We start from the raw sequence: 22,770 nt of genomic DNA, 5'->3' as shown, positions 1-22,770 counted from the left end.
CCATGTCCTTCATTATGAATGATTCAGACAATGTGTTTGGGTGAATGGTAATCAGCATCTCAAACACCCTCTCCCGTCACCACGGCGGTGAGGTAGATCGGTTCTAGGGCGTCTAGCTCTACGTAGTGTTTTTGGCCGGGGCGGCGGCGCTGGCCTTGCGATGGGCCTGGACACAGCGAGGCGTACAGAAGGTAAAGTCCAGGTATTGGAACGGGACCTTTCCCAGCAGAGACTCCCCACACTGCCAGCACCTCCTGGAAATGCAGTCCAGATAAAAAGATATCAAAACACATGTCGGATAAAACGATAATACTATGTTCATATTACAAGCCTTGTAATGCTCAAGTCAGACTTTTATCCTCTGATCCCATCCAATTCTCCACGCATCCCATATAAGGATGCGTTTGCATTGCCAGAGATCAAGTTTCACATTACACAGACATCGAACCCCACGTGAAAGAGCCTGCAAAGTGAGCAGGGCCTCAAAACGCATGTTTCAGTCAAAATTGTATCATCAGTTGCACTGTGAACAGACCACAGGGACACTCACTTAATATTGGAAAGGTTGGCGCCGGTTGCCGCTGCTTGCACTGCCAACCTCTTCTCTGCTGCCAAGGCCCTCTGATTAAGGAAACGACAGATCAATACCACATCTCAACACCCTACTGCTGAAAGGTTTGTATCTGACCACGCCAACGCACCTTCTCCCGATCGGTGAGGGACGCAAACCTCTTCTTCTCCTCCACCTCCAGCTCCAGTTTCCTCTTCTCCTCCTTCTGCTCCTTTTCTCGTTGCTTCTTCGCTGCCTTTTGGGCCTTTTTCTTCTCCGTCTGTTTTAGCTCAATCTCCTCTGTGAGCGGACCAGGAACCTGACGCGAGCAAAACAAAAAAACGTATTCATACGAGGTGGGAACCCGCCAGCTCTGTGGGTCGAGTCATATTCGCGTAGGGGCATCTCACCTGAGCTTTGCTGTAGTCATACTTGTCGGGATTGTCCGCCATGTATTTACGAAAGACGTTCCTCGTGTCCTTCTCAGGGGCCACCAGATATGGAGTCTGCCCTTTATTATCTCTGATGGAGGGAAATTATAAATTTCGAAAAAAGTATTTTTTTCAGATAAACTTTTTTCAGTTAACCAACGAGATTCAAAACATTTTTACCATAAAATGGCATATGTCAAAAAAGTACAAAATAAAATTAAAAAAACGATCCGGACCCAGGACTAAAACATGTGAATTGGACAATAGCGAACAACGACAGGCATGGGGTTCGAAATTCAGGGTTTGTGTGGTACCTGCATGCTGGGTCCGCCCCGGCGTCCATCAGCAGCTGCACCACGGCCCTCTGCCCGGCGGCGGAGGAGACGTGGAGCAGCGTGAAACCGGACGAGTCCAGCGGTTTGTTGACCAGAGCCAGCGCTGACGGAGGCTGCTGGGGCGAGGCGCTGTCCCCGGATGGCTCCGAGGTCCCTCGCTCCACCGCCGCCTCCGGCTGACCGGGGGGCTGGAGGAGCCTGAGGAGCCCGTCCACGTCCCCGGTCTTACAGGCGGTGATGAGGCCGTCTCTCAGGCCATACTCCCAGGACTCGGCCACGCTGTCTGTGGGCTCTGAGGACACCGGGCTCAGGTAAGTGCTTTGCCTTCAAACATGAATTCTCTATTAACTGCAACCATCGCTGTTCAGACTCCGGATGAGAGTCGCTCACCTTTTCCATACACGTTTCACCCTCTGCATTCATAATTAAAAATGATTTTGAACCAAAGTGATGGGGACAGTGGAATTGGCAGGTTTACCATGGCATGTTGCTCTACAAGTCTTACTACTGTACAAGGGTTAATGTGGCAGGTTTAGCATGTTGTGCTACATGTCTAACTAACTCTAATACTGTACAAGGGCTCATTTGGAGGAAAGTGAGAATACATTTAATTTCACCTTCCAGTGGTTTCTTTTTGCTCTTTGCTTTCCTCTTTGCTTTATTCTTCGTTGGCATTTCTTCTGAGGGGTTCTCAGGAAGTACAGACTGCAACACCTCCTTGTCCTCTTCCTCCTCCTCCATCAGCTTTTCACCGGCTTCCATTATGTTCAGTTCTGTCAGGGACAATGTTTTGATTTATCCCAATCTGAATAATATTTGTCTTGAATCATACAAGGGTTTCAAACACTAAATTAATTGGTCTTACCTCCATCATCCATTTTGTTCGCCTCCTTCTTTTTCCTCCTCTGCTTCCTGTGTCTGGAGGGCTGGATTTCATACTCTCGCAGATGGAGAGTTCCCAGCTCCACCTCCACCGTCTCCAGAATGGACTCACCCAACTCTTCATCATCATCTGAACTCTCAGGTTCTTCTTCTGTTGATGTTACAACAGAAAATATTACAATCAAAAGCAACAAAGAAACAGCTTGTAACTTCTAATGAACAGTCCATATGCTGTTTGAACAACAAAATATGGACCTTAGTGCGTCCATACGCTCAGCAAAACCAAATATTATCCATGCGTCGAGTGAGCCTTTATATTATTGACACCGTACCTTTCTCTTCACTGGAATTCGATTTTTCAGTTGATTTCTTTTTCCAATGTTTCTTTGAAGGGCTGAAGATCAGGGAGAGGTCTGTGTCCTTCTCTGTAAGACATTACCCCAGCACATTTATGAAAGCGACAGGATGCCAAGGAAAACATACGATTATAATTGTTTTTTAGTTTAGTTAGTTTAGGTTAATTACCGACTCTTACCAAAGGACTGAACGGTGGAGAGCATGTGGTGGACTCTCTGCACCTCTCGGAAGGTGGCTCTCCGCGTGGCAAAGGGCAGGGTGCGAATCCTGAGGTCTTTTTTGTCAAGTGGCGCGTCCTTTCCGCAGAAGATGGTCTTGTTGTAGCTCGGAGCCCGGAGGAAGATAGCAGAGGCCTCTTGAAGAAGCTCAGCCCAACTTTCCAGAAGCTCCTGGATATCCTGCAGAAGAATACAACAACTACAGAGGGAACTGGTGCTTTATGGGTGCATTTCTTTTCACTATTTAGTCATTCAGCAGACCCTTATTTGAGATGCATATCATTCAGGTGCAGGTAGGTTTAGGCTTCTAGCTCAAGGATGCATACAGGTAGGTTGCGAAGTTGTGGTCTGAAGCCCGTACATTTCAACTGGGAGTCTTTTCCACCGACAGTACCAGCTCAACTCGCCACGACTTAGTGAGGCATGGCTCGGTTTGGTTCCAGGCACGTCGCATTTCCTTCTAAAAAAGTACCTCTTCAATGTGGGCGGGTCGTAGAAAAGAACCTCTCCAACATGGGCGGTCGTCATTAGGTTTTAATCCCGGGAAATCTGAATCTGATCAAGACTATTTCCTGATTCCCGGGAAAGGTTATGATGGGAAATAAAATAAAATAAAAAGCACAATGACTGCGCGTCTATTGTTGTCATACGGTAACGTTGATCGAGGCGAAACTCGAGCCCTGGGAAAGGAACAACACAAAAACTAAACAGCGAAATGCTGATCCGTGTCCCCCTCGGGAGCGGGTCCGTGGACTCCAGCCACGCTGGACACACACAACCACGAACAGCCTAACTCTAGCCCCGGGAAAGGAGCAACACACACGGCGAAACGCTGATCCATGTCCCCCTCGGGAGCGGGTCCGTGGATTCCAGCCAGGCCAGCCACAACTTCACTTTGAGTGATTATTCCCGTTTGCAGCGCTGGTCAATCAGTTGCCAGCAGCCTGTTTACATCATACAAAAGTAGCAGCTCCACTCGCTTGGAACCTCGACGGAGTTGCTACTAAAAAAAGTACCTGGTACCAGGTACTTTTTTTGAAAGTACCTGGAAAGTCCATTTGCCAATGGAAACGCAAAAAAAGGCGGGCCAAGTCGAGGCGAGTTGAGCTGGTACTGTCGGTGGAAAAGAGGCATAATACCCAAACTGCTAAACTATACTGCCCCATTAAAAGCTGTTGAAATATACAGATATGGGTCCAGGTATCTATCTACAGGTGTGGGTCCAGGCATGTACAGGTGTGGGTCTGGGCATGTACAGGTGTTGGTCCAGGTGTGTACAGGTGTTGGTCCAGTTATGTAAAGGTGTTGTTACATAACGAGGTATCCAGCGTTACTGGAGGTAAGCCTTACCTTGAGTAATGCCGCCTCGTTGTAGCGTCTCAACGCAGCACCGGCAGACTTGGGCGCGTTGCCGCGGGCGTCCCGGAGCCCTTGAGCAGTGCCTCGTTTGGCTCGCACCGTGTACCTGTGGAACGTCTTGTGCTGAATGACTTCTTTCCTGGGAGAATGTGAACACAAAGCTCTTTAGAAACATTTAGTCATTCAGCAGACGCTTCCATCCAAGGCAACGTAGAGTGAATTCAGAATAAATTGCATAAAGAAGCAGGTAGGGGATTATCTAGCTCAATGGATGCCTACAGGTAGACTGCAGAGAGTACGGGATCTAACCCAGTCATGCCACTACCCTCAAAATATTGTTATATCTTCAGAGAATTCGAAATTAATCAGTTACCACTTTCCACCATTTTTATAATGCTGGACTCTGATTTTCTTGGGTTCTATTGCGTTAGGTTTGAAGCACTGAAGATGGGAAACATTTCAAAAGCTGCCACCCACCCTCTGAAGACTGCCCCAGCGAAGTGACCTCCTCCGGTCATTAGAATGACCCACACAGTCTGCTCCGTGATGGCCTTCAGGCAATCCACCAAGTCCACTCCACCCTCGTCGGACTACATATTAAAGATCAACTACAAATTAGCGCACAAATACGTTCCACATGTTCCATGGATCGTTGTGTCGCGGCCCTCACCTTGCCCTTGAGGATGCAGCGGTGAACGACGAGATACTGCCCCTCTTGGTTCTGGAAAGCCACCTGGCTGGATGTACGGCTCGACCCGGATTGAGCCCACGACTCCTCATCATCGTCAGCACCGGGGGCGGTGACGTCCCTCCCTGGCCAGTCGCCATCCAAGTCCTGATCCTCCGAGTCGGAGTCGGAGCCGGAGATACTGGACATGTCGCCTGAGAAAGCACAGGGGCTAATAAATCCAACATGTTTACAACCTATTCCAACACAGCCCCTTTCAGCCTCATTATAAATATGTAAACATGGGGGGGTTCCTCTCACCAGTCCCAGTCTTTTTCTCAAACTCCTCCACGGTGACGGGCGCCAGTCCAGTTACCCTCTGCTTGAGGTTGAAGCGATGCCAGTCCAGCTTGTAGTGTTCCATCTACACAAACGCCACAATTCTTACTCCATCAACTTCCATTTAAGATACACATGCACTCATTTGCACAAGGGACGGGGGTCATGATAATGGGGACCTGTATTCACCTGCTCCTCACGGTTGTTGAGCGGCAGGCGACAGGTTGTGCAGACCATCTTGTCTTGCCCGTCACTCATGAGCGGGGTCTCTCGTTCCCCATTCTCGGGGACCACTGCTGAGGAGGGCAATACAGACGCCATTAGCTTCTGGTCATTCTTTTTAATGCCGATTTGTATGGCGTCACTCCTGCTGTAGACCTACGCACCACTTGACGCCACTTGACACACTTCCTCCTGAAAGGATCTAACCTCCCTGAGTCCATCCTCAGGGTTGTGTTGAAGAAAGCCATCAAACAGGGAGAAGAACTGTTTGGAGGTGGCCATTGTCCGAGCAGTATTTAGTTTGCTAGCGGCCGCCTAAGACACAAATATGGGATCTGAAAACTAAGGGTGTGAGATAAGTGTTATTAAACGTATTCTGTGTGGCACAATGACACGTGTTACAGATACTAGGCCAGTTAACGTATGATTACCAACGGCTGAAAGCACATAATCATGCTGCCATGTCGGCCATTTAGTCGTCAAACAGTTCATTGTAACTTACATTATGGTTTAACTGTGTCAGTGGTAATAAACAACTATTACTTACCCTAGCAATTCAGCTAAGAAACTTGCTCTGACATCAACACAAAACATGATTTCCGCTTCTACGGAAGCCTGAGCTGGTTCAGTTTGGCGTTTCAAAAGGCGCATTGTGAAATAACAAAACACGGTTTGTCACAATAACGATAACTTTACGATACCTAGTTTTTTTTATTCGTGTTAATATGATACAATGTTAAGAACAATCTTCACTTCTGCGCACGTTTTTTTCGCTTTGGTATGGTGGTTGGTACTTCAGGTTTAGTTGTAGCTGGAAAGATAAAAAAGGGGATGCATAATAATATCCATCAATAAAAACAATGCTTATTTTATTTATTATATCCCACTTGGGGCTTACTAGACCGCAGTAATGATTGGATGCACTTGATTCCTACCGGCAAGGGAACGAGAGCGTGCATCCTCTAACGACCGCTTCACCTCTAGAACCTGAGCACGGAGGCTCTCAACCTTCTCCAACGCGCAATCCTCCATGTCCTGTAGATTGTCTGGCGGGTCGAGCGTCCGACCTTTACCACGCTTTCTAAAGCACAAACAAGTTTGTCAATGAAACAAACAGCATCCCAAGACCTTTATCTCGACTCCCTTCACCACATCGTACCCGTCGGGGCTACACGACATTTCTGCAAGTTCACTCGCCAACTCTCCAAACTCTAGGAGCGCGTCCCCCGCTGCGCCCCACTCCACCACCGTGGCCACCCGCCGCTCCGTCTCCTGGGTGCTGCAGGGGCACAAGTAGAAATGTTGGGAACTAAAACGACGAATTAACCCAAAGGATTGGTTGAAAAAGCAGAACATAAAAAACGACGCAGGGTTTGCTTAACCAGTCCGCGGTGGCTTCGTCCACACGAATCCTCTCCGCTTTGACCGCGTCGAGTTGGCGAGCCTTCTGAGCAATCGTGTGCTCAGATTGTTTTATTTGTGCCTGCAAATGTGCCGATTATTGTTTCACATTTAACCATGTACAAATTTGACGCATGTCACGATTGTGTAGCATCGGGTTACCTTAAACATGCCTTTATGTAGTTTTATGTCGATATTTGTACAAAACGATCCAGTCGGCGCTGCTGCATGTTCGCACGGGGTCTGCTTGCGCCTTGAAATGACATTTAACTCGCGACTGACCTAAAAAAGGGGTTTCATATATGTACAAAATGAAACCCCTTATCTTTAAATTGGACCACTTAAATTTCTCATTCAGAGCCCGGATAGCTCAGTCGGTAGAGCATCAGACTTTTAATCTGAGGGTCCAGGGTTCAAGTCCCTGTTCGGGCGGTACAATTTTTATCCAGGTATAAATGTTCTACGATATCAAAACATTTCCTTCTATACCAATTTAATCGATTTCCTGCTGCACCAGTTTCTACCATACCGGTTTTAATAAATGACCTGCTGTACCAGTTCATACCGTACCTGACCTGACGTTGTGACTGATAAAAACATACAATTGAGCACATAGGCAACCAGGGAGTACTGCCTGAAGGAAAATAATACCCACAACAATACACGTCTTGAATCATTCCATGCTCATGAACACTCGCTCTCTGAACGGCGGACTGTTATTACAGACAGTGAGGCATCCCATTATCCGCCTGTTGCTGTTGTTGTTTGTGAAAGAACGTAACTAATAAGGGGATTAAGTTCCCCCCATAAGCAAATTAGAGAAACGCTGTCATTTCACCAAGGTAATCATAGGTATTTCCCCAAGCTGGAACGCTGCGGAACGCATATAAAGCTAAGCGCCGGTGGCAGGTAATGGTAGCACTGTGCCCTCCTTACTCACAGCGATGGCTCACATTAACCAGCTGTACGTGGTGCTTTCCCTGCTGCTGCCGGCGACACAAACTCAGGTAAATATGCCCTGGGGCCGAGGACAGCCACTTCAATGCGTTCAGTAGCATTATGTCAAGCTTTTCCTGTGTTTGTGGGACTGGGGACCACTGTTTCAATGCGTTCAGTAGCATTACGACAAGCCTTTCCTGTATGTGTCTTCTCTGTAGTATTTCATGTACAACCCAAAATGGAGCCCGAGAGCCTTCACAGGTATGTTGATGTTTCATTATCGGTCATAGTGTGGTTTCAATTCTGATTCTACACCGTGGATCACATGGACTGACTTCAAGTCTCGTCCCCCAGACGAGCGCAAAGCGCCTGTGTCAAGCGACGTGGCCCCGATGGACGAGATCATCAAAGCCAACGAGTTTCAAGGCGAGTGCTGATTGGACCATTAACATGAGTTTAAAACCCCTCTTTTTCTTTTCTATTTAACATCCCGGGGTATCCTCCCCTCTCTTGCCCACAGCGTCCCGCATCATCGACAGCAGCACCAGCCTCCGTGAGGGGGACATTGCCGTGTCCACCGGACGAAGGTCCAGGACCTGCTTCGCTAAGAGTTGCCAGTGGGCTAAGTCTGTGGATGGACACGTGTACATCGCTTACCGCATCGCACCGCAGTACAGTGAGTTCAACATTGACTGTGTATGTGTGTGTGTGTGTGTGTGTGTGTCTGTGTGTCTTTCAAACGGAATGAGGTTTCTTACAGCCTCACCCACTTTTGACATTCAAAGACCCACTTTTGGGATTGTGATGCTGAACTGTGCATTGCTATTTGAAGTCAGCGGCTCTAAATGTGTGTGTGTGTGTGTGTGTGTGTGTGTGTGTGTGTGTGTGTGTGTGTGTGTGTGCGTGTGTGTCTGAGCAGCCGAGGCAGAGACGAAGGTGATCAAGAAGGGGATGGAGAACATAGAGAAGGGCACCTGTGTGCGTTTTGTTCCGCGGACGCACCAGAGAGACTACCTGGACATTCAGTCCAAATCAGGGTGAGAGTCATCAAACGCTCATTCACGAAAATCCTCTTTTCAGAAACTAGTCGACCCTGTCCTGAATGCAACCATGCTGCTCCAGAATACAAACACGACATCATACAATCTTCCTTAATGAGATAAAATACACAAATTAAAAAGAGCAGTTACATTTTATCCATCGTTTCTTTTCCCAACAATAGCAATATCCAAAACAACCCTGTCATAAACATACAGCCTGCAAAGCCCTTGAAGACTGTAACTTTGATTAAGGGCTATACATATAAAATCGACTGACTTGATTTGCAGGCGACAATCGTTGCTTCTGCTATGAAACACTGAGTCTCCCTCCTTACTGTGTGGTCGGTGTGCGTTAGGTGCTGGTCCTACCTGGGAGTCCGGGGCGGTCGGCAGACCCTGTCGCTGCAGACCCCTCACTGCATGCGGACCGGAGTGACCTCCCACGAGCTCATGCACTCTATGGGCTTTGTGCATGAGCAGTCCCGTGTGGACAGAGACAAATACGTCACCATCATGTGGCCGAATATCTGGAGAGGTAAAGGAACAAGAGCTTGGAGGAGGAATGTTGTAGTAAATATACGGCCTGTTAAGCCCTTTGAGACTGTACCTGTGATTAAGGGCTATACAAATAAAATGGAGTTGAATGGTGTGTGTGTGTGTGTGTGTGTGTGTGTGTGTGTGTGTGTGTGTGTGTGTGTGTGTGTGTGTGTGTGTGTGTGTGTGTGTGTGTGTGTGTGTGATTGTTAAGTGACAAGCAATAAAATTTCTTTGGACAATAATACATGATTTAAATTTTGTTTGCAGACCGTTTGAGGAACTTTGAAAAGTTCAAGACAGACAACATGAATCTGCCCTATGATTATGGCTCTATCATGCACTTTGGAAGGTAAGTAAGGGAAGATTGATTAACATTGTTTTGCAGCGACCTTTTTGGTTGTTTTTTTGTTTTTTTTTCCAGACAGAAACTATTATTATAGAAAATATTTGTATATACACACAAAATGAATGTATTGTTATGGGGTTTGATGTATATATTTCGGGTAGTTACTGTACAGTCACATGCTTTATTATAGATACGCTTATTCTGAGGATGGTCAGCCGACAATTGTCCCCAAAGACAACAACGTCCGGCTGGGAATGGCGTCGGCCCCCAGCCACATCGACAAGATGAAAATCAACCTCCTTTACAAGTGTGGTCGGTATCAAACACAACTCAATTAAAGAAAGAAAAAACATTCATATGCAGGAATTATTTAATTGAGTCTAAAGAAAAACAGCCCCTAGCGATAGAAACTGGCAACGGGCCCGCAAAACGCTTACCTGCTTAAAAGTGATGCAATTAGTAGACTTTGTGAGGCTTTGGCGCTCCCATTAAGTTTATCAAACTAACAGACAGACTTCGAGTCGTATTAAATGTTTTGAGCGATATCTTGCAAACTATTGGTTCTGGGTGCAAAACCGCTCGTTCAGTCAACAGGCACTTAAACACACAATTTTCCTTGGAGCCTGAAGAGCCTTAATCACAGTCTGTGGCGCCACCTAGTGTGAAAAATGTATACAATTACAGCCGATTTAGAAAGTTGACTTTATACGTCTTCTGGGCCGAGGTAGACGTACAGAAAATAGGAATGTCTAATAGTTCCCTGCTACTTGGTTAACGATGCAATATTATGATTGTAACAATGCGCTTTTTGTTTCTTTCTCTTTTAGCTGATTTGGATGATTGACCACCAGAATGCGATTGAGCCTGGATAAAATGCCTACAAGAAAGTTAAATCATGCGACATTTTCAATAAATATGAATTCAAATAATTCCGATTTTCCTCATTCCTTCACCCGTAAAGCTGTGAACATGTGATGTTGGAGTCCTTTGAAAAAATGGTTTCAGCAGCTGCAGGCAGTTTCGTTTGCATAAGCATAAATCACTACATCATACGTTCAGCAGGTTTTTTTTATGGGTTTTTTTAGGTTTCATTTTATAGGTAAAGCAAGAATAAATAGTTATTGAGTAAATTTAATTGAGTAAGTTATTCAGTAACTTGTTCATGGAAAATTAAACAGAATAAATTGTCACACTATGTCAAATATATAATAACTATGTCATAGTACAGGCCCTATTACATGTAAGAAGTTAAGACACTATATGAATGTTGAAATGGGTAGATTTCACAAGATAGGTTAACAGGACCTAAAAGTATTTCTAGACATTCTCAGCGAAGATAGAAAATTCTGTTAATATTCATGTTGCAATATAAAATATCATTCAAATACATTTATTTGACTGTGCCAATGCCATGGACACTGTCCACAGTCATCAGCTGTGAAATTGCCCCCTTTGATTGAAAAAAACATGATCATGTGGGAATGCTAGGGTTTTCACTGAGTATATGACAAAATGATTGTTATCATGGCTGATAGTGAAACCAAATGACGGGTTGCCTGCTAAGTCAGCCCCAAATTGGTGGGTCTCTCACCCCGGCCATTATTCACTCTATGGCAACTTGCTACGCTACGGCTAATCCAAACATAAACCCTTGTGTGCGTGTTTTCCTCTTCTGAAAGTGCTGAAGTGACCAATCCAAGGGTCAGCACCTGGTGTGGATCAGCAGTGGACTTGTGTTGATTACAGACAGGGGTCCAAATAAGGGGTCCTAATCGTGATTCACCTTGAGACATGTAACCAATCAGTACCGAGGACAGGAGACGAAGCGGGCTATATAGACGGCTGGGATGGGATGCAGAGGTTATTCAGCTCCAGTGTCCAGAAGAGCGAGGCAGGACGCAGGTAGACACAGTGTGAACCCACAATGTTCTCCACAAGGATCCTGTTAGCTGTATGGGTGGGAGCCTTGACCCTAACTGAGGCCCTGCCTATCAAGGTCAGCTGAGAGATTCCTTGTTCACACATTTGAATTGTTTTATAAGGTTGTGTGATGGCTTGAATCTGAAGCTGACACATATGACCATGACCTTTTTATTACAGAATGCCACTGCAGTCCAAGAGGGGAAAGTGAGACTAAAAAGAAAATATACAGGTGGGTACTTCAAGCAAGTGTGTTTTGTATCACACACCCACACACACACACGTGCATGCACACACACACACACACACACACACACACACACACACACACACACACACACACACACACACACACACACACACACACACAGTGTGATGAATATGATGACACTATTAAAGTGTGTGTATTTTCAGTGATAATTTGCAAATACATTTTTCACCCAACATTACCTTCCTCCCTTTTCATGGGATAGAGGATTATTCGGAAATGGATTACATGAATGCAATGGACAAGATACTGCGCGCCAATAACAGTAAGTACATTTGATGTAATTTGTTGTATTCAGTTCTTGTGAAAGCCTTGTGTACAACTTGTTGACTCTCATGAGCCAAGGTGTTAGATCTACTTGCAGAGCTACATGAGCTGTACCCCTCTCCAGGGGACTTGTCTACAGCTTGCAGACTCTCATGAGGCCACATGTTAGGTGTACTGGCAGAGCTACATGAGCTGTACCCCTCTCCAGGGGACTTGTTTTACGGCTTGCTGACTGTTACGAGTCGCTGTTTTGGATGTCCTAGCAGTGAATAGATGATGTGTACCACTCCCCAGGGCTGCGGCCACCCAGAGGAATGAGCTTTAGGGAGGGGGACATCGCCAACTCATACATGAGGAGCGCCATCACCTGTCCCGGCAACGCCTGCCTGTGGCCCAAATCCGTTGACGGATTTGTTTACGTTCCATACATCGTCTCTCCCCTCTACGGTATGTATGTTATACTAATTGGTTTTATGAACATCCTTACTGTACCGACAGCGATATATATTGTTTCTCTTTCTTCTGACAAATGTACTTATTGTGGGTCGCTTTGGATAAAAGCGTCTGCTAAATGCCCCGAATGTCAATGTAGATGTAAATGTAGATGTATGTCACAGTGATTTCAACTTGAGGCTGTGTGGATGAAGATGACGTTTAACATAACGAGTCATAACTGTGTATTTGTTTCTTCTGGTAGACAATATGGACAGAATCACCATAGAAAACGGCATGCAGGACATCTCCATAGACACGTGTGTTAAATTTGTGCCACGGACGCACGAAGGAAGCTTCCTTGATATTCAGCCTCGATACGGGTAAGTATCTATAACCGTGTAATATCAGTTTACTATCATATGCAGGTTTGGGCATACGCGCCTTAAAATAGGTTCTTTATCCGCTGCTCTGTGAGGTGAACCTCCTGGACCATCTCGTCCTCCTCTCTTCTATCAGCTGCTGGTCCTTCCTGGGCCAGACGGGAGGCAGCCAGGTGCTCTCCCTGCAGTCCCCTGGGTGCATGTGGTCCGGCGTGGCGTCCCATGAACTCATGCACGCGCTCGGGTTTGTGCACGAGCAGTCCCGCTCGGACCGGGACCGCTATGTCACCATCATGTGGAAGAACATCCAGCCAGGTCCCCGCTCCGTTTTGGTGTCATCATAGCGTCCACGTGTTGCTAGGCAATCAAATTCAGACTTTTGGTTTATTAGTAAATTACAATGTGCGTGTGTGCCTGTGTGTGTTTGTGTGTGTGTGTGTGTGTGTGTGTGCCTGTATGGATGTGTGCCTATGTGTGTTTTCCTGTGTGTGGGTGTTTGTGCCTGTGTGCCTGTGTGTGTGCGTGTGCCTGTTTGTGTGTGCCTGTGTGTGTGTGTGTGTGTGTGTGTGTGTGTGTGTGTGTGTGTGTGTGTGTGTGTGTGTGTGCCAATGTTTGTGTGTGCCTGCGTGTGTGTTTGTGTGCCTGTTTGTGTGTGCCTGTGTGTGTGTGTGTGTGTGTGTCTGTCTTCACAGACCGCATTCATAACTTCCAGAAACAAGCAACGAACAACCTGAACACTGCATATGACTACAGCTCGGTCATGCATTATGGAAGGTGAGCCACTCCATTGGGCTTAAGGGACACAGGTCCTCTCTAGTTTAAGGGTTGCTCCCTTTATGGTTGGATATTATTAACACATATTTGGTGTCTGTTTTTCAGGTATGCTTTCTCTGGAGATGGTGGTCCTACTATCATCCCAAAGCCGGATCCTTACATTGCCATTGGCCAGCGAGATGGACCCAGTCTACTGGATCTTCACAAGATTAACACACTATATAACTGCTAACCTGTACTTTAATCTGACTAATGTGATAACTGCAACAACCTTCATTCTCCACTGAACAAATCATACTGTAATCTTCTGGTAGGGTCAAAGCAAATGGTAGTCGTACTTAGAGCAACAAAAGGATGTATTAATCCTTTCCAGGAAAAATAAAATAACTACTTCCTTCTAGTTAAAAGTATCAATAATCGTTATGATGTATGTATGGAAGGCTCCCTTCTGAATAATAAAGTGAATCTTTCTCCATCTTTACCTTTGGGGTCTTGTACCTGGTGTGTTCAGTGTATCATGTTCCTCTTCTCTAGAACAAGTTGAATGTGTAATACTGAAGTTGCAATTCTGATAGGACTGCTGTATCATGTCATTAAATCACAAATAACACGTTTATGACAAGAGCAGAATGAAAATGCTACCTGTCCATAAAATGTACCGTGCCGGTTTCGACTGGAATGTCCTGTGAGATATAGAGCCCTGTGAGGACCCCCAGCCCGCTGTGTGGTTCTGATGTTCATCTGCCTTCTCTTTCTGCCGACTCAGCAGACTCTCTCTGCTCCACAGCGTCTCAAGTGAGCAAGTAGCGGAGTAGAAGAAAGGAAATTAGAGGGACAGATACATGAGGATAAAACTGCCAGAGCTGATGAAAGTATGAGTGGTGGTGGCCGTGCCATGACCCAACTCATCCTTTTACATAATTTCCCAGAACAAAGTTCTAAAAAATAGGGTTAAAAATGTCAAAAATATAAATAATCTAAAGGTGATCCTTTTAAGATATATTTACAGATGATATTTGGAGTTTAACTAATGAATGATAGACGGTATAAAGAATATACCTTCCAAACAAATAAAATAGGGTGTATGTATGTACATATTTTATTATTTAAAATGTTCAATTGCATTGTTGTTTTCTATCTGTTCTATTTGTTATGGGTTATGGTTAATATTATTATTATTATTATTATTATTATTATTATTATTATTATTATATAACCATCATGTGATAATCATATATTATAATCATATGGATAACATTTTGAGACACGGGTAAACTTGCCAAATTCTTGAAGGTCTTGGGGAAAAAAAGCATATTATTAAAAAACAATTTCATTCGCAATATAGCTTTATTTTGTCGTTAGAGAATTGACTGTCTGAAAGCCATGTGTACAATCCTAGTAGATTAGAACATCGAGTAACAGAAATATCGACTACGCATGCGTTTAGTCGCAACAGATCACGCGCGAACTGAGCGTACGAAGGAGGGGCTGAACGAGACTTCGCTGCAGCCTCTCCAAGCTACAGTGCGTCTTTGAGATCGCACAGGCCTCAGGTTTTAAACCTGGTAATTCACGTTATTTGTATTTATCGCTGCCAGACATGAGCGATAACGAGAAAGAGTATGGCGCGAGAAATATTAAGAGGGTACGTATTGACATTTCAAATGGCTATTCAAACGTATATTGCTTATTAAGAATACATATTCTATATTTCAATACGTGTAGGCCTGCAGCGTTCTGGTGGCTAATTCGGCTAGCTTGCGAAAACATGCGACGTAGAAAGAAAGACCACCTTGTTTGTTAAACGTTGTCTGTACGTGTAGATTGTCGTATGAACCAATAAACGGTAACCCCGTGATTGCCACGAAAGTTCGTGTTTGTACGTGACATCGCTACGTCGTGAACGTTCGCTAGTCAGTCGTAGTCTCGCGGCCTCGCGCCCGGGGCACGCTGCGCTGCACGCCTTTGTGTCCGCGTGCTCACCTGGCTGCAGCGCTGCACGCCAGTGACGCTGAAGGTGTAGCTTGCTTCCGCCCATATTATATCGATTGTATGTGTCACCTTTTTTAAGATGACAATTTCGTCATAGATTAACAGCCATGACTTTATTATTATTTTTTTTAAGTTGGTTCATTTCAGATACCTTCGCGGAGAAAGTGGTTCCATTTAATTACCCGTTTAATGCTTATCCATTGTCCATATGGTGGTGTGTTTATTTGTATTTGGATAAACGTAAACAAAGTCCACCATAAATAGTGCTATTTGCGTCCCCAGCGGCCATGCTGGGTTATTTCTGTGAATGTCATTGACCATCATGTTAAAGTCATTTAACAGGTGTCGCGGCCTCTTGAATGTTAATGATTTTCAAGTTAAAAGTGAAGCCCTGCCGTGTGTTTTTATTTGGGACCAAATGTTTAAACGTTTTAACATGTACTCAACATTTCTGCATTTTTTTAACTCGATATAGAACATTCCATTGCATGTTTATGAGAAGTTAATATTAAGTTGAATGAGGCTGCAAGTATAATTGTAGTCATATTCTTCATCCTTTCTTTTTCATTAAGGTTAATGTTGGAAGAAGAGAAATACGGAAGAAGTCACATGTCAAGTTTATGTTGCATAATATGAAGCTCAGATGTGTGCCACTGAATTTGGGGATGCATGCTAATCATGAGGAGGGAAGACGTATGGGCAGTGTGTGAGATGGGGGAAGTAAGAAGAAGTGAGAAATTTGAAGAAAGAAGAATTTTATGAAGTAATGAAGTTAATGAAGTAATCGGGGATGAGGTCACGGGGCTAAGTAACTTCTAGTCTGTTTGTACAATGCGTGCATGTTCATACAAAACACTTGGACACACAAGATAACAATTAGCCAATACCAATCATTATGTTCATAGGCTAATTAAACACTCACATGCACATACTTAGCCATAACAAGCATTCCTAAATCCACACATCTAAATTCTCCTGATACACACATTACTCACTGGAAAGATTAACTCGTAACAAAACTGCAGGCAAATTGGGTCATGTGGCAGCACGGCCGCCCTGTAACTAGAGGCGTGTTCGGTGTGTGTGGTTTATTCAGGAGTCACGCTCCGCGTCCGGGAGCGTGAGTCCGCACGGCTCGGGGAAGTCCGCCAGCCGCTCCCCGGCCCGCTCCCCGGCCAACTCCAAGGAGGGCTCGCGCCACTCCCGCTCCAAGTCCCGATCCCGCTCCAGGTCCAAGTCCGGGTGAGTCACGTGGATCGCCGGGGCCGCGGTCGTCTCCGCGTGGGTTCAGGTCGGACGACCGCATCGGGGGTTTGATGTGATGGGTGATGTCATCGCTGTCTCTATTTAGTCTGTGCTCGAAGTGTGGTGGTGCTGGAAATGATGGTTGTTCATCGTTTTTTTTTTGTTACCATAGATGGTGTTTGTCTTTTCAAATACCGTTGTAATCCGTTCTTGGCCTTATTTTCATTTGAAAAATGTTTTAAAAACATTTTTTTTTTTGTCTAAAAAAAAAGCGACAAGTAGAAAAATAGATCTAGGTAATGTCCACTGTGCCCCTGGCTAATCCAGTCCTAATAACGCTTGCAACGCAATGCCAGTACCTCTGGTACAGCCAATGTAGTGGAGCCTCTCCCGAGACGAGCAGCTGTGGTACAAGTTCCTTACAGACAACACGCACGAACATGAACATGGCATTCCCATCTAGTTCCTTGGTATTCGATTGGCGCACAGCTGTGGGTCAGTTGCAGACTATTAATAAGGTGGCGCAGGACTTTATAAAATGTGTTATTACTTGTTTGAACCATAACGGTTTGTGTAGCTGAATGGTAAAATTGTAGAAGTTGAGTGAATGCAGAAGTTACTCTGATATGGTGTCCTTGTTGTGAAGCGAAGGTCACGGTTTCACGGTGCCCTCCTCCCCGTTGTGTCTCGGCAGGTCCCACTCCCACCGCGGCTCCCGTCGGCACTACAGCCGCTCACGTTCCCGCTCGCGCTCCAACCGACGCCGTTCCCGCAGCCGTTCCTACAGCGGAGAGAGACGCCGCCGCAGCCATAGCCGATCGCCCATGTCCAACCGCCGCAGGCACATTGGCAACCGGGTGAGCGGAGCACTTCCTGTAAAAACACATCTGTGTGACTTGGCGCCCGTCCACACGGCTTAGCACTGCGTGGCTAATGCTGTTAGTCGAACAGTTAGTCGGGGGGAGGGGGGGGGGGGGGGGTAGCGAAAGAACGGGGACGGAGAACTGGCGCACGGTGAAATTCAAATGATGGGCTGCTGTCATCTCTTCCTGTATGGTGATATCCCAGCTACTGGTCGCCTCAAATGTAATTATCTCCTGGTGGCGGAGCACCCCGTCTCTGTTGACATGTAAACTGATAGTACTTAATTCACTATATCTGGAAAATGCGTATTCTCTTCTAAAATTTCCATGATACTGGTTAAACGCCGATATGGCAATGCATCGCAACAAGGCTTTTCTTTTCATAAACTGCTGCAGTTCTCCCCACATCTGTTAAGTTAAGAACACTCACCCAAAGAGCGGCTGTACTCAAAATAGAGGGGTGGTCCATATCAGGGAAAAAGCTGATTTTAATACCGGTACACACATTTGCGTTGCAGGCGAACCCTGACCCCAACTGCTGCCTGGGCATTTTCGGCCTGAGCTTGTACACGACAGAGCGGGATCTACGAGACGTCTTCTCCAAGTATGGCCCCCTGGCCGACGTCTGCATCGTCTACGACCAGCAGTCCCGACGCTCCAGGGGATTCTGCTTTGTCTACTTCGAGAACAGGGAAGACGCAAAAGAGGTGGGACTCCTTAGTGTGTGTGTGTGTGTGTGTGTGTGTGTGTGTGTGTGTGTGTGTGTGTGTGTGTGTGTGTGTGTGTGTGTGTGTGTGTGTGTGTGTGTGTGTGTGTGTGTGTGTGTGTGTGTGTGTGTCGACAAGGGTTCACGACCTTGTAGGGGCTTTGAGGAATCATTATGTTGTCGTCGCTAGGCAAAGGAACGAGCCAACGGTATGGAATTGGACGGGCGGCGGATCAGGGTGGACTTCTCCATCACGAAAAGACCTCACACCCCAACCCCGGGTATCTACATGGGCCGCCCCACATAGTAAGTCCGACGACGACTGTCCAGTTTTCATTTGTTAATGGAGCCTGGAGAGCATCCTTATCACGTTACCTCACGTTTTGTGCGGCTACACGGCTCAGTCTGCTCCTCTTGCTGTCCACAAAGATTTCCATGAACAACAACCAATCAGGGACTCTGTCGTAATTGATTTTGTCAAGTACAAGTCGCCGCTGGCAAAACGGTATTGGCATCTCCCTGAAGCAACAAGCGGTAACGTTAACGTAAGTAGAGTAGAAGCAGCCATAAGTGCTGTTATTGCAGAAATAGACTCCATAACCAATATCAAACAAGAACAAGAGTAGGCACTTGCAGACTTTCAACAGAAAAACAGATTTTGCAGTTCTGAACAATGCACTGGGGAGGCGTCACATGTTTTGTTGCTCTGATTGGCTGAAGGAGTAGATCCGTGTAGCAAAACAGAATGTGAGGGCACGTGACCAGGATGGTTCTCCAGGCTAGCTAAGTCCTCACAGTCACTTTGAATTAACCCTCAAGCTCTGTTTACAACGGATGGACTTCATGTACTCAAAAAGGGAATGCTGTCTTTGCCTCTTCCAGTGGCGGCGGCGGTGGGAGCAGTAGTGGTGGCAGTGGAGGAGGAGGTGGTGAAAGAGGCAGTGGTGGTGAAAGAGGAGGCGGTGAAAGAGGGGGCGGTGAAAGAGGAGGCAGCAGCAGCGGCGGAGGAGGAGGAGGAGGAGGAGGAGGAGGAGGCGGCGGCGGCGGAGGCGGTCCCAGCGGCCCACGGCGTTATTCACGTGACTACGACCGCGGCTATGACCGAGGAGACCGCGGCTACGACCGAGGAGGCTATGATCGCTACGACGACCGGGAGTACTACAACAACCGCTCGTACAGGTGAGTCGTCTGCGGGCCCGTTGAGCACTGAACGGGCTCCTGCGGCCCGGGGTTCTTCCAAAACCCGGCGTTGAGTGTCGTGTGAACTGACGTCGCTGTTGTTCCCTCAGGAGGAGATCGCCATCACCGTACTACAGAGGAACGTACCGCTCCCGCTCCCGATCCCGCTCCTACTCGCCTCGTATGTACCTTCAAACGGCTTTTATTGCACATTGGTTTCTAGTTCTGTTTGAGTTGTAACGATTGTAATTGAATCCAATGCTAGGCTAATGTCTAGGCTAAAGTGACAGAAGGCGAGAGAGATTACTAGAATGCTGCTGCCTTTCCAATGCCTCTTATAGGCTAGTATCGATTAGTACAAGAGTACTGCAGGATCTTATTTATTGTGTTTTTTGTTTACCAGGTCGTTACTGAACAGCAGCACCCTGAAAACAAAGTGTCCACTCCCTCTTCGAACCTACGGATGAGTCCACGGCATCTACCTGGTTTTGGTTTTTCTTGAGACCATTTTATTTTGTGTACATGAGTTATTCTATTGGTATGACTGCGACGTTTTGTCGGAAATTTCAGAAGCTCTTCCTGTGTTTTAAATGTTAATTGTATAGCCCCCCACCTGACTTTTTTGGTTGTTTTTGGTACAGTCGGTTTCACAAGTGTGAGTGGATTTATATTCTCAAGTCTTTTATGTGATTAAACAAAAACAGTAAAAAATTTGTCTCACGGCCTGTCATTTTACCATACACAAACTCGACCAAATGTAATTGAATCCTATCTGACGGTGAAATAAATTGCATTTGAAACCTTGTGTGCTATTGCTTCTCCGGGACTTAATTTTTGCATTAATTTATGAAGATTTCAATGTCAGCTCAAACGATTCTACACTCATCTTGTCAACAAGGGAGACAATTCGAACGGAACAGTAGACCAACCTAAAGTGCTCTAAGTAAGCAAATCGCCCTAATTCTGCCGAACTGGAGACGCTTATTAATGATAATTGCAAATAAATGTTTGTCTGATAATTAGATATTCGACCTATACGAACCGTAGTCCTATATCTTAAAACGAGAAGCGTTTGATCAAGATAAGTCAAGGTTTGCATACCGACTGCCATTTTAAACGAGGACCTGCAACCGTAGGCGTACTACCGATATTAAATGAGTAATGTCGTATGTCGTTTTTACCAATGTTGTGAATTGTATAAACAAGTGCCTTATTTAGATATGCTGGCAAATAGATTTGAACGTTTTTGCAGTTTAACGATCATTAGCCTACTTTATCGACTTTAATGCTACATATTTAGGAAATAAAGCTAAACGGGCCTTCAGACGATTGGAACTGCTCTCTAAACATTTAGATAACCCTGCACAGTCTACCTCCTCGTCAAGCATTAGAGTTGTACAATTACATCCGTGCATAATTAGTATGTGGTAATTATTTATTATTCTATGCATAGGGCCTACACATTTCGTACGGTACTCCGTGTACACACACAGCTGTAGGCCTAGATGTGAAATCCAAGTAATTACGGCGACTGTGCAACAAAAGGGGGTGGCAGTCGTGCGCGACTGCCCCCCCCTTTTGTTGCACAGTCGCCGTAATTACTTGAACGCAAGTCACATGCACATATACAGTACAACCCCTGAGAGACTCCTCCCAGAACACCAGGCTGCGGAACACACACACTGCCCTGTGCCCTGGCTGCCTATCCGTATAGCTGCACCTACAATGACAACCATGGACGTTTTTTCACTAAATAAAAGAAAAACATGCACAGGTCGTCTCATTAAATTAAAAAAAACGTCCACATTTGGGAGTGCTAGTGGATAGACCGTGCACCGCGGTGCAGTAGCCTATAGCCTGGTTCGCAGTGCAGGTAGGTCGACCCCTTTCCCTTGATGTTGAATAGGGGAGTGGCGAGCCAGGGGTCTGCCTATGGATGGTCAACATCTTTGGAAATCAAACGGTGTATCTGAATCCATCGTGTTAGTTATAAAGGAAGCATGCCTATTGTCGTTATAACCACACGGTGACACGTATAGCTTACACGGGCCCTGGTGCCCCCATGGCCACCCGATACCTCGCTACATAGTGACCTATGAGAAAAAAATGCCAAATTGCGAGGATCTGTTCGGACCTATAGGCTACACTGACGACAACAACAACAGCACGGCACATTATATACAAACACAGTAGTATTTTGTGTGACGTGTAGAGCCGAGACGGGGCTTTATGATCACCTATTATTTGATAGGTTATTTTATAACCTATGCCCACTTTGGCCCAGCCCTATACCTCTTAATGGTCACCCACTTTATAAAACAAAATTAACTTCCTATAGCATGCTATAGCACCAGTAGAAGCCATACCCGGGGCCCATTTGCACCACCAAACAAATGTTCTGATATTTTAAGGGAGATTTTATTTAGAGGCGGTGCTTGGCTCCAGAGAAGCGTCGTAACGACACATTTTTTTTTTTTCAATCTCTGTTAAAAGAGTTTGACCAGGGGCAGGCTTGGTGCTGGGGGTCGCCTACATCTGGGGGTGATTGCGGTTTTCAGCATATATTTTCTATTTTATTTTTTATTTAGTTTTTGTTGATATTTTTCTACTTCCCTTATTGTCGCCTCTCCACACATTGACACCCTATCGAGATTTTCCCTTAGACCATGAACAAACTATATGTTGGGAATTTAAGTCCTTCGGTCACTGTGGAGGACTTAAAGCAGCTCTTCTGCGAGAGGGATCTTCCAGTAGCCGATCAGGTTCTGCTGAAGTCCGGCTATGGTTTTGTGGACTTCCCCGATCAGAACTGGGCCATAAAGGCTATTGAGACTCTTTCTGGTGAGTATAGACTTGATTGCATGGATGATGCTGCAGTTACAGGAATCCATATCGAATCCGGATTGGACATGCAACAACAATACTTGGGAACGAATTTAAAATATAATAATTGCTTTGCTCGTTTCTTTTCTCGGTCGGGACAGTGTTTGGTGTGCGATCACACCAGTGCCAGAGTTTATGTTAACGCTCAGCGTCAGTCTGACAGATTTACGTGAATTATATCTCATAGGATAGACTTGGCATTGTACTGCCCCAAAGACGAAAGAAAGCAAGACTC

General features: G+C 45.8%; 5 protein-coding genes and 1 non-coding gene across 9 annotated transcripts in view; 5 read left to right on the top strand and 1 right to left on the bottom strand.

The window, feature by feature from the left end:
* Positions 1–114: 114 nt before the first annotated feature.
* Positions 115–7,039, bottom strand: ankzf1 (ankyrin repeat and zinc finger peptidyl tRNA hydrolase 1). Of its 4 annotated transcripts, none has more exons than XM_084478544.1 (20): positions 6,924–7,039; positions 6,743–6,843; positions 6,520–6,639; positions 6,296–6,441; positions 5,908–6,171; positions 5,525–5,702; positions 5,328–5,434; positions 5,121–5,223; positions 4,803–5,014; positions 4,610–4,722; positions 4,124–4,271; positions 2,734–2,953; positions 2,531–2,623; positions 2,182–2,349; positions 1,934–2,089; positions 1,296–1,608; positions 961–1,072; positions 702–869; positions 551–621; positions 115–254 (listed from the first exon to the last, which is right to left on the bottom strand). In XM_084478544.1, exons 6-20 carry the CDS (start codon positions 5,640–5,642, stop codon positions 119–121), a joined length of 2,238 nt encoding a protein of 745 aa, XP_084334670.1. In that variant the 5' UTR covers positions 5,643–5,702; positions 5,908–6,171; positions 6,296–6,441; positions 6,520–6,639; positions 6,743–6,843; positions 6,924–7,039; the 3' UTR covers positions 115–118. The 4 variants fall into 4 exon arrangements, with proteins under 4 accessions (XP_084334670.1, XP_084334672.1, XP_084334671.1 ...); XM_084478546.1 differs by having other exon boundaries at positions 5,328–5,431; XM_084478545.1 differs by lacking the exons at positions 5,908–6,171; positions 6,296–6,441; positions 6,520–6,639; positions 6,743–6,843; positions 6,924–7,039 and having other exon boundaries at positions 5,525–5,760.
* An 81-nt stretch (positions 7,040–7,120) lies between these two features.
* Positions 7,121–7,193, top strand: AC3HAE_028827 (transfer RNA lysine (anticodon UUU)). Its single transcript has one exon. It is a non-coding gene; the product is annotated as a tRNA-Lys (tRNA).
* Positions 7,194–7,705: 512 nt separating this feature from the next.
* Positions 7,706–10,467, top strand: hce2l2 (high choriolytic enzyme 2-like 2; the record flags this gene model as incomplete). The annotated part of the gene is made up of 9 exons (XM_084478950.1): positions 7,706–7,768; positions 7,919–7,961; positions 8,055–8,126; positions 8,221–8,376; positions 8,620–8,737; positions 9,097–9,275; positions 9,545–9,626; positions 9,814–9,935; positions 10,451–10,467. The coding sequence occupies 9 exons, from the start codon at positions 7,706–7,708 to the stop codon at positions 10,465–10,467; spliced, it is 852 nt and encodes a 283-aa protein (XP_084335076.1).
* Positions 10,468–12,039: 1,572 nt separating this feature from the next.
* LOC311358014 (high choriolytic enzyme 2-like) lies at positions 12,040–13,899 on the top strand (the record flags this gene model as incomplete). The annotated part of the gene is made up of 6 exons (XM_084477996.1): positions 12,040–12,080; positions 12,389–12,525; positions 12,776–12,893; positions 13,030–13,208; positions 13,586–13,667; positions 13,773–13,899. 6 exons carry the CDS (start codon positions 12,040–12,042, stop codon positions 13,897–13,899), a joined length of 684 nt encoding a protein of 227 aa, XP_084334122.1.
* Positions 13,900–15,181: 1,282 nt separating this feature from the next.
* Positions 15,182–20,383, top strand: tra2b (transformer 2 beta homolog). Its single transcript, XM_084478987.1, has 8 exons — positions 15,182–15,312; positions 16,756–16,901; positions 17,599–17,761; positions 18,286–18,474; positions 18,664–18,779; positions 19,356–19,652; positions 19,763–19,833; positions 20,056–20,383. Exons 1-8 carry the CDS (start codon positions 15,268–15,270, stop codon positions 20,064–20,066), a joined length of 1,038 nt encoding a protein of 345 aa, XP_084335113.1. The 5' UTR covers positions 15,182–15,267; the 3' UTR covers positions 20,067–20,383.
* Positions 20,384–22,168: 1,785 nt separating this feature from the next.
* igf2bp2a (insulin-like growth factor 2 mRNA binding protein 2a) overlaps positions 22,169–22,770 on the top strand; it is a 48,682-nt gene continuing 48,080 nt past the window's right edge. Inside the window, exon 1 of the mRNA XM_084478985.1 lies at positions 22,169–22,493. Coding sequence (XP_084335111.1) covers positions 22,319–22,493 — 175 coding nt within the window. The 5' untranslated portion in view covers positions 22,169–22,318. The remainder of the gene's footprint in view (positions 22,494–22,770) is intronic.

Source organism: Micromesistius poutassou, assembly GCF_964030765.1.
Source record: "Micromesistius poutassou genome assembly, chromosome: 14".
In the NCBI taxonomy this organism is placed as follows: domain Eukaryota; kingdom Metazoa; phylum Chordata; class Actinopteri; order Gadiformes; family Gadidae; genus Micromesistius; species Micromesistius poutassou.
The sequence above is the reverse complement of the archived record's forward strand: the minus strand, read 5'-3'. Positions and strand labels throughout refer to the sequence as shown.

Coding starts and splice junctions, on each gene's coding strand:
- tra2b (XM_084478987.1), top strand. CDS start 15,268: ATGAGCGATAACGAGAAAGAGTATGGCGCGAGAAATATTAAGAGG. Junction 18,475..18,663: donor ACAGGGAAGACGCAAAAGAG/GTGGGACTCCTT, acceptor TGTCGTCGCTAG/GCAAAGGAACGAGCCAACGG. Junction 19,653..19,762: donor TACAACAACCGCTCGTACAG/GTGAGTCGTCTG, acceptor TTGTTCCCTCAG/GAGGAGATCGCCATCACCGT.
- ankzf1 (XM_084478544.1), bottom strand. CDS start 5,642: ATGGCCACCTCCAAACAGTTCTTCTCCCTGTTTGATGGCTTTCTTCAA. Junction 2,350..2,530: donor GAATTCCAGTGAAGAGAAAG/GTACGGTGTCAA, acceptor TAACATCAACAG/AAGAAGAACCTGAGAGTTCA. Junction 1,609..1,933: donor CAAAAAGAAACCACTGGAAG/GTGAAATTAAAT, acceptor CGGTGTCCTCAG/AGCCCACAGACAGCGTGGCC.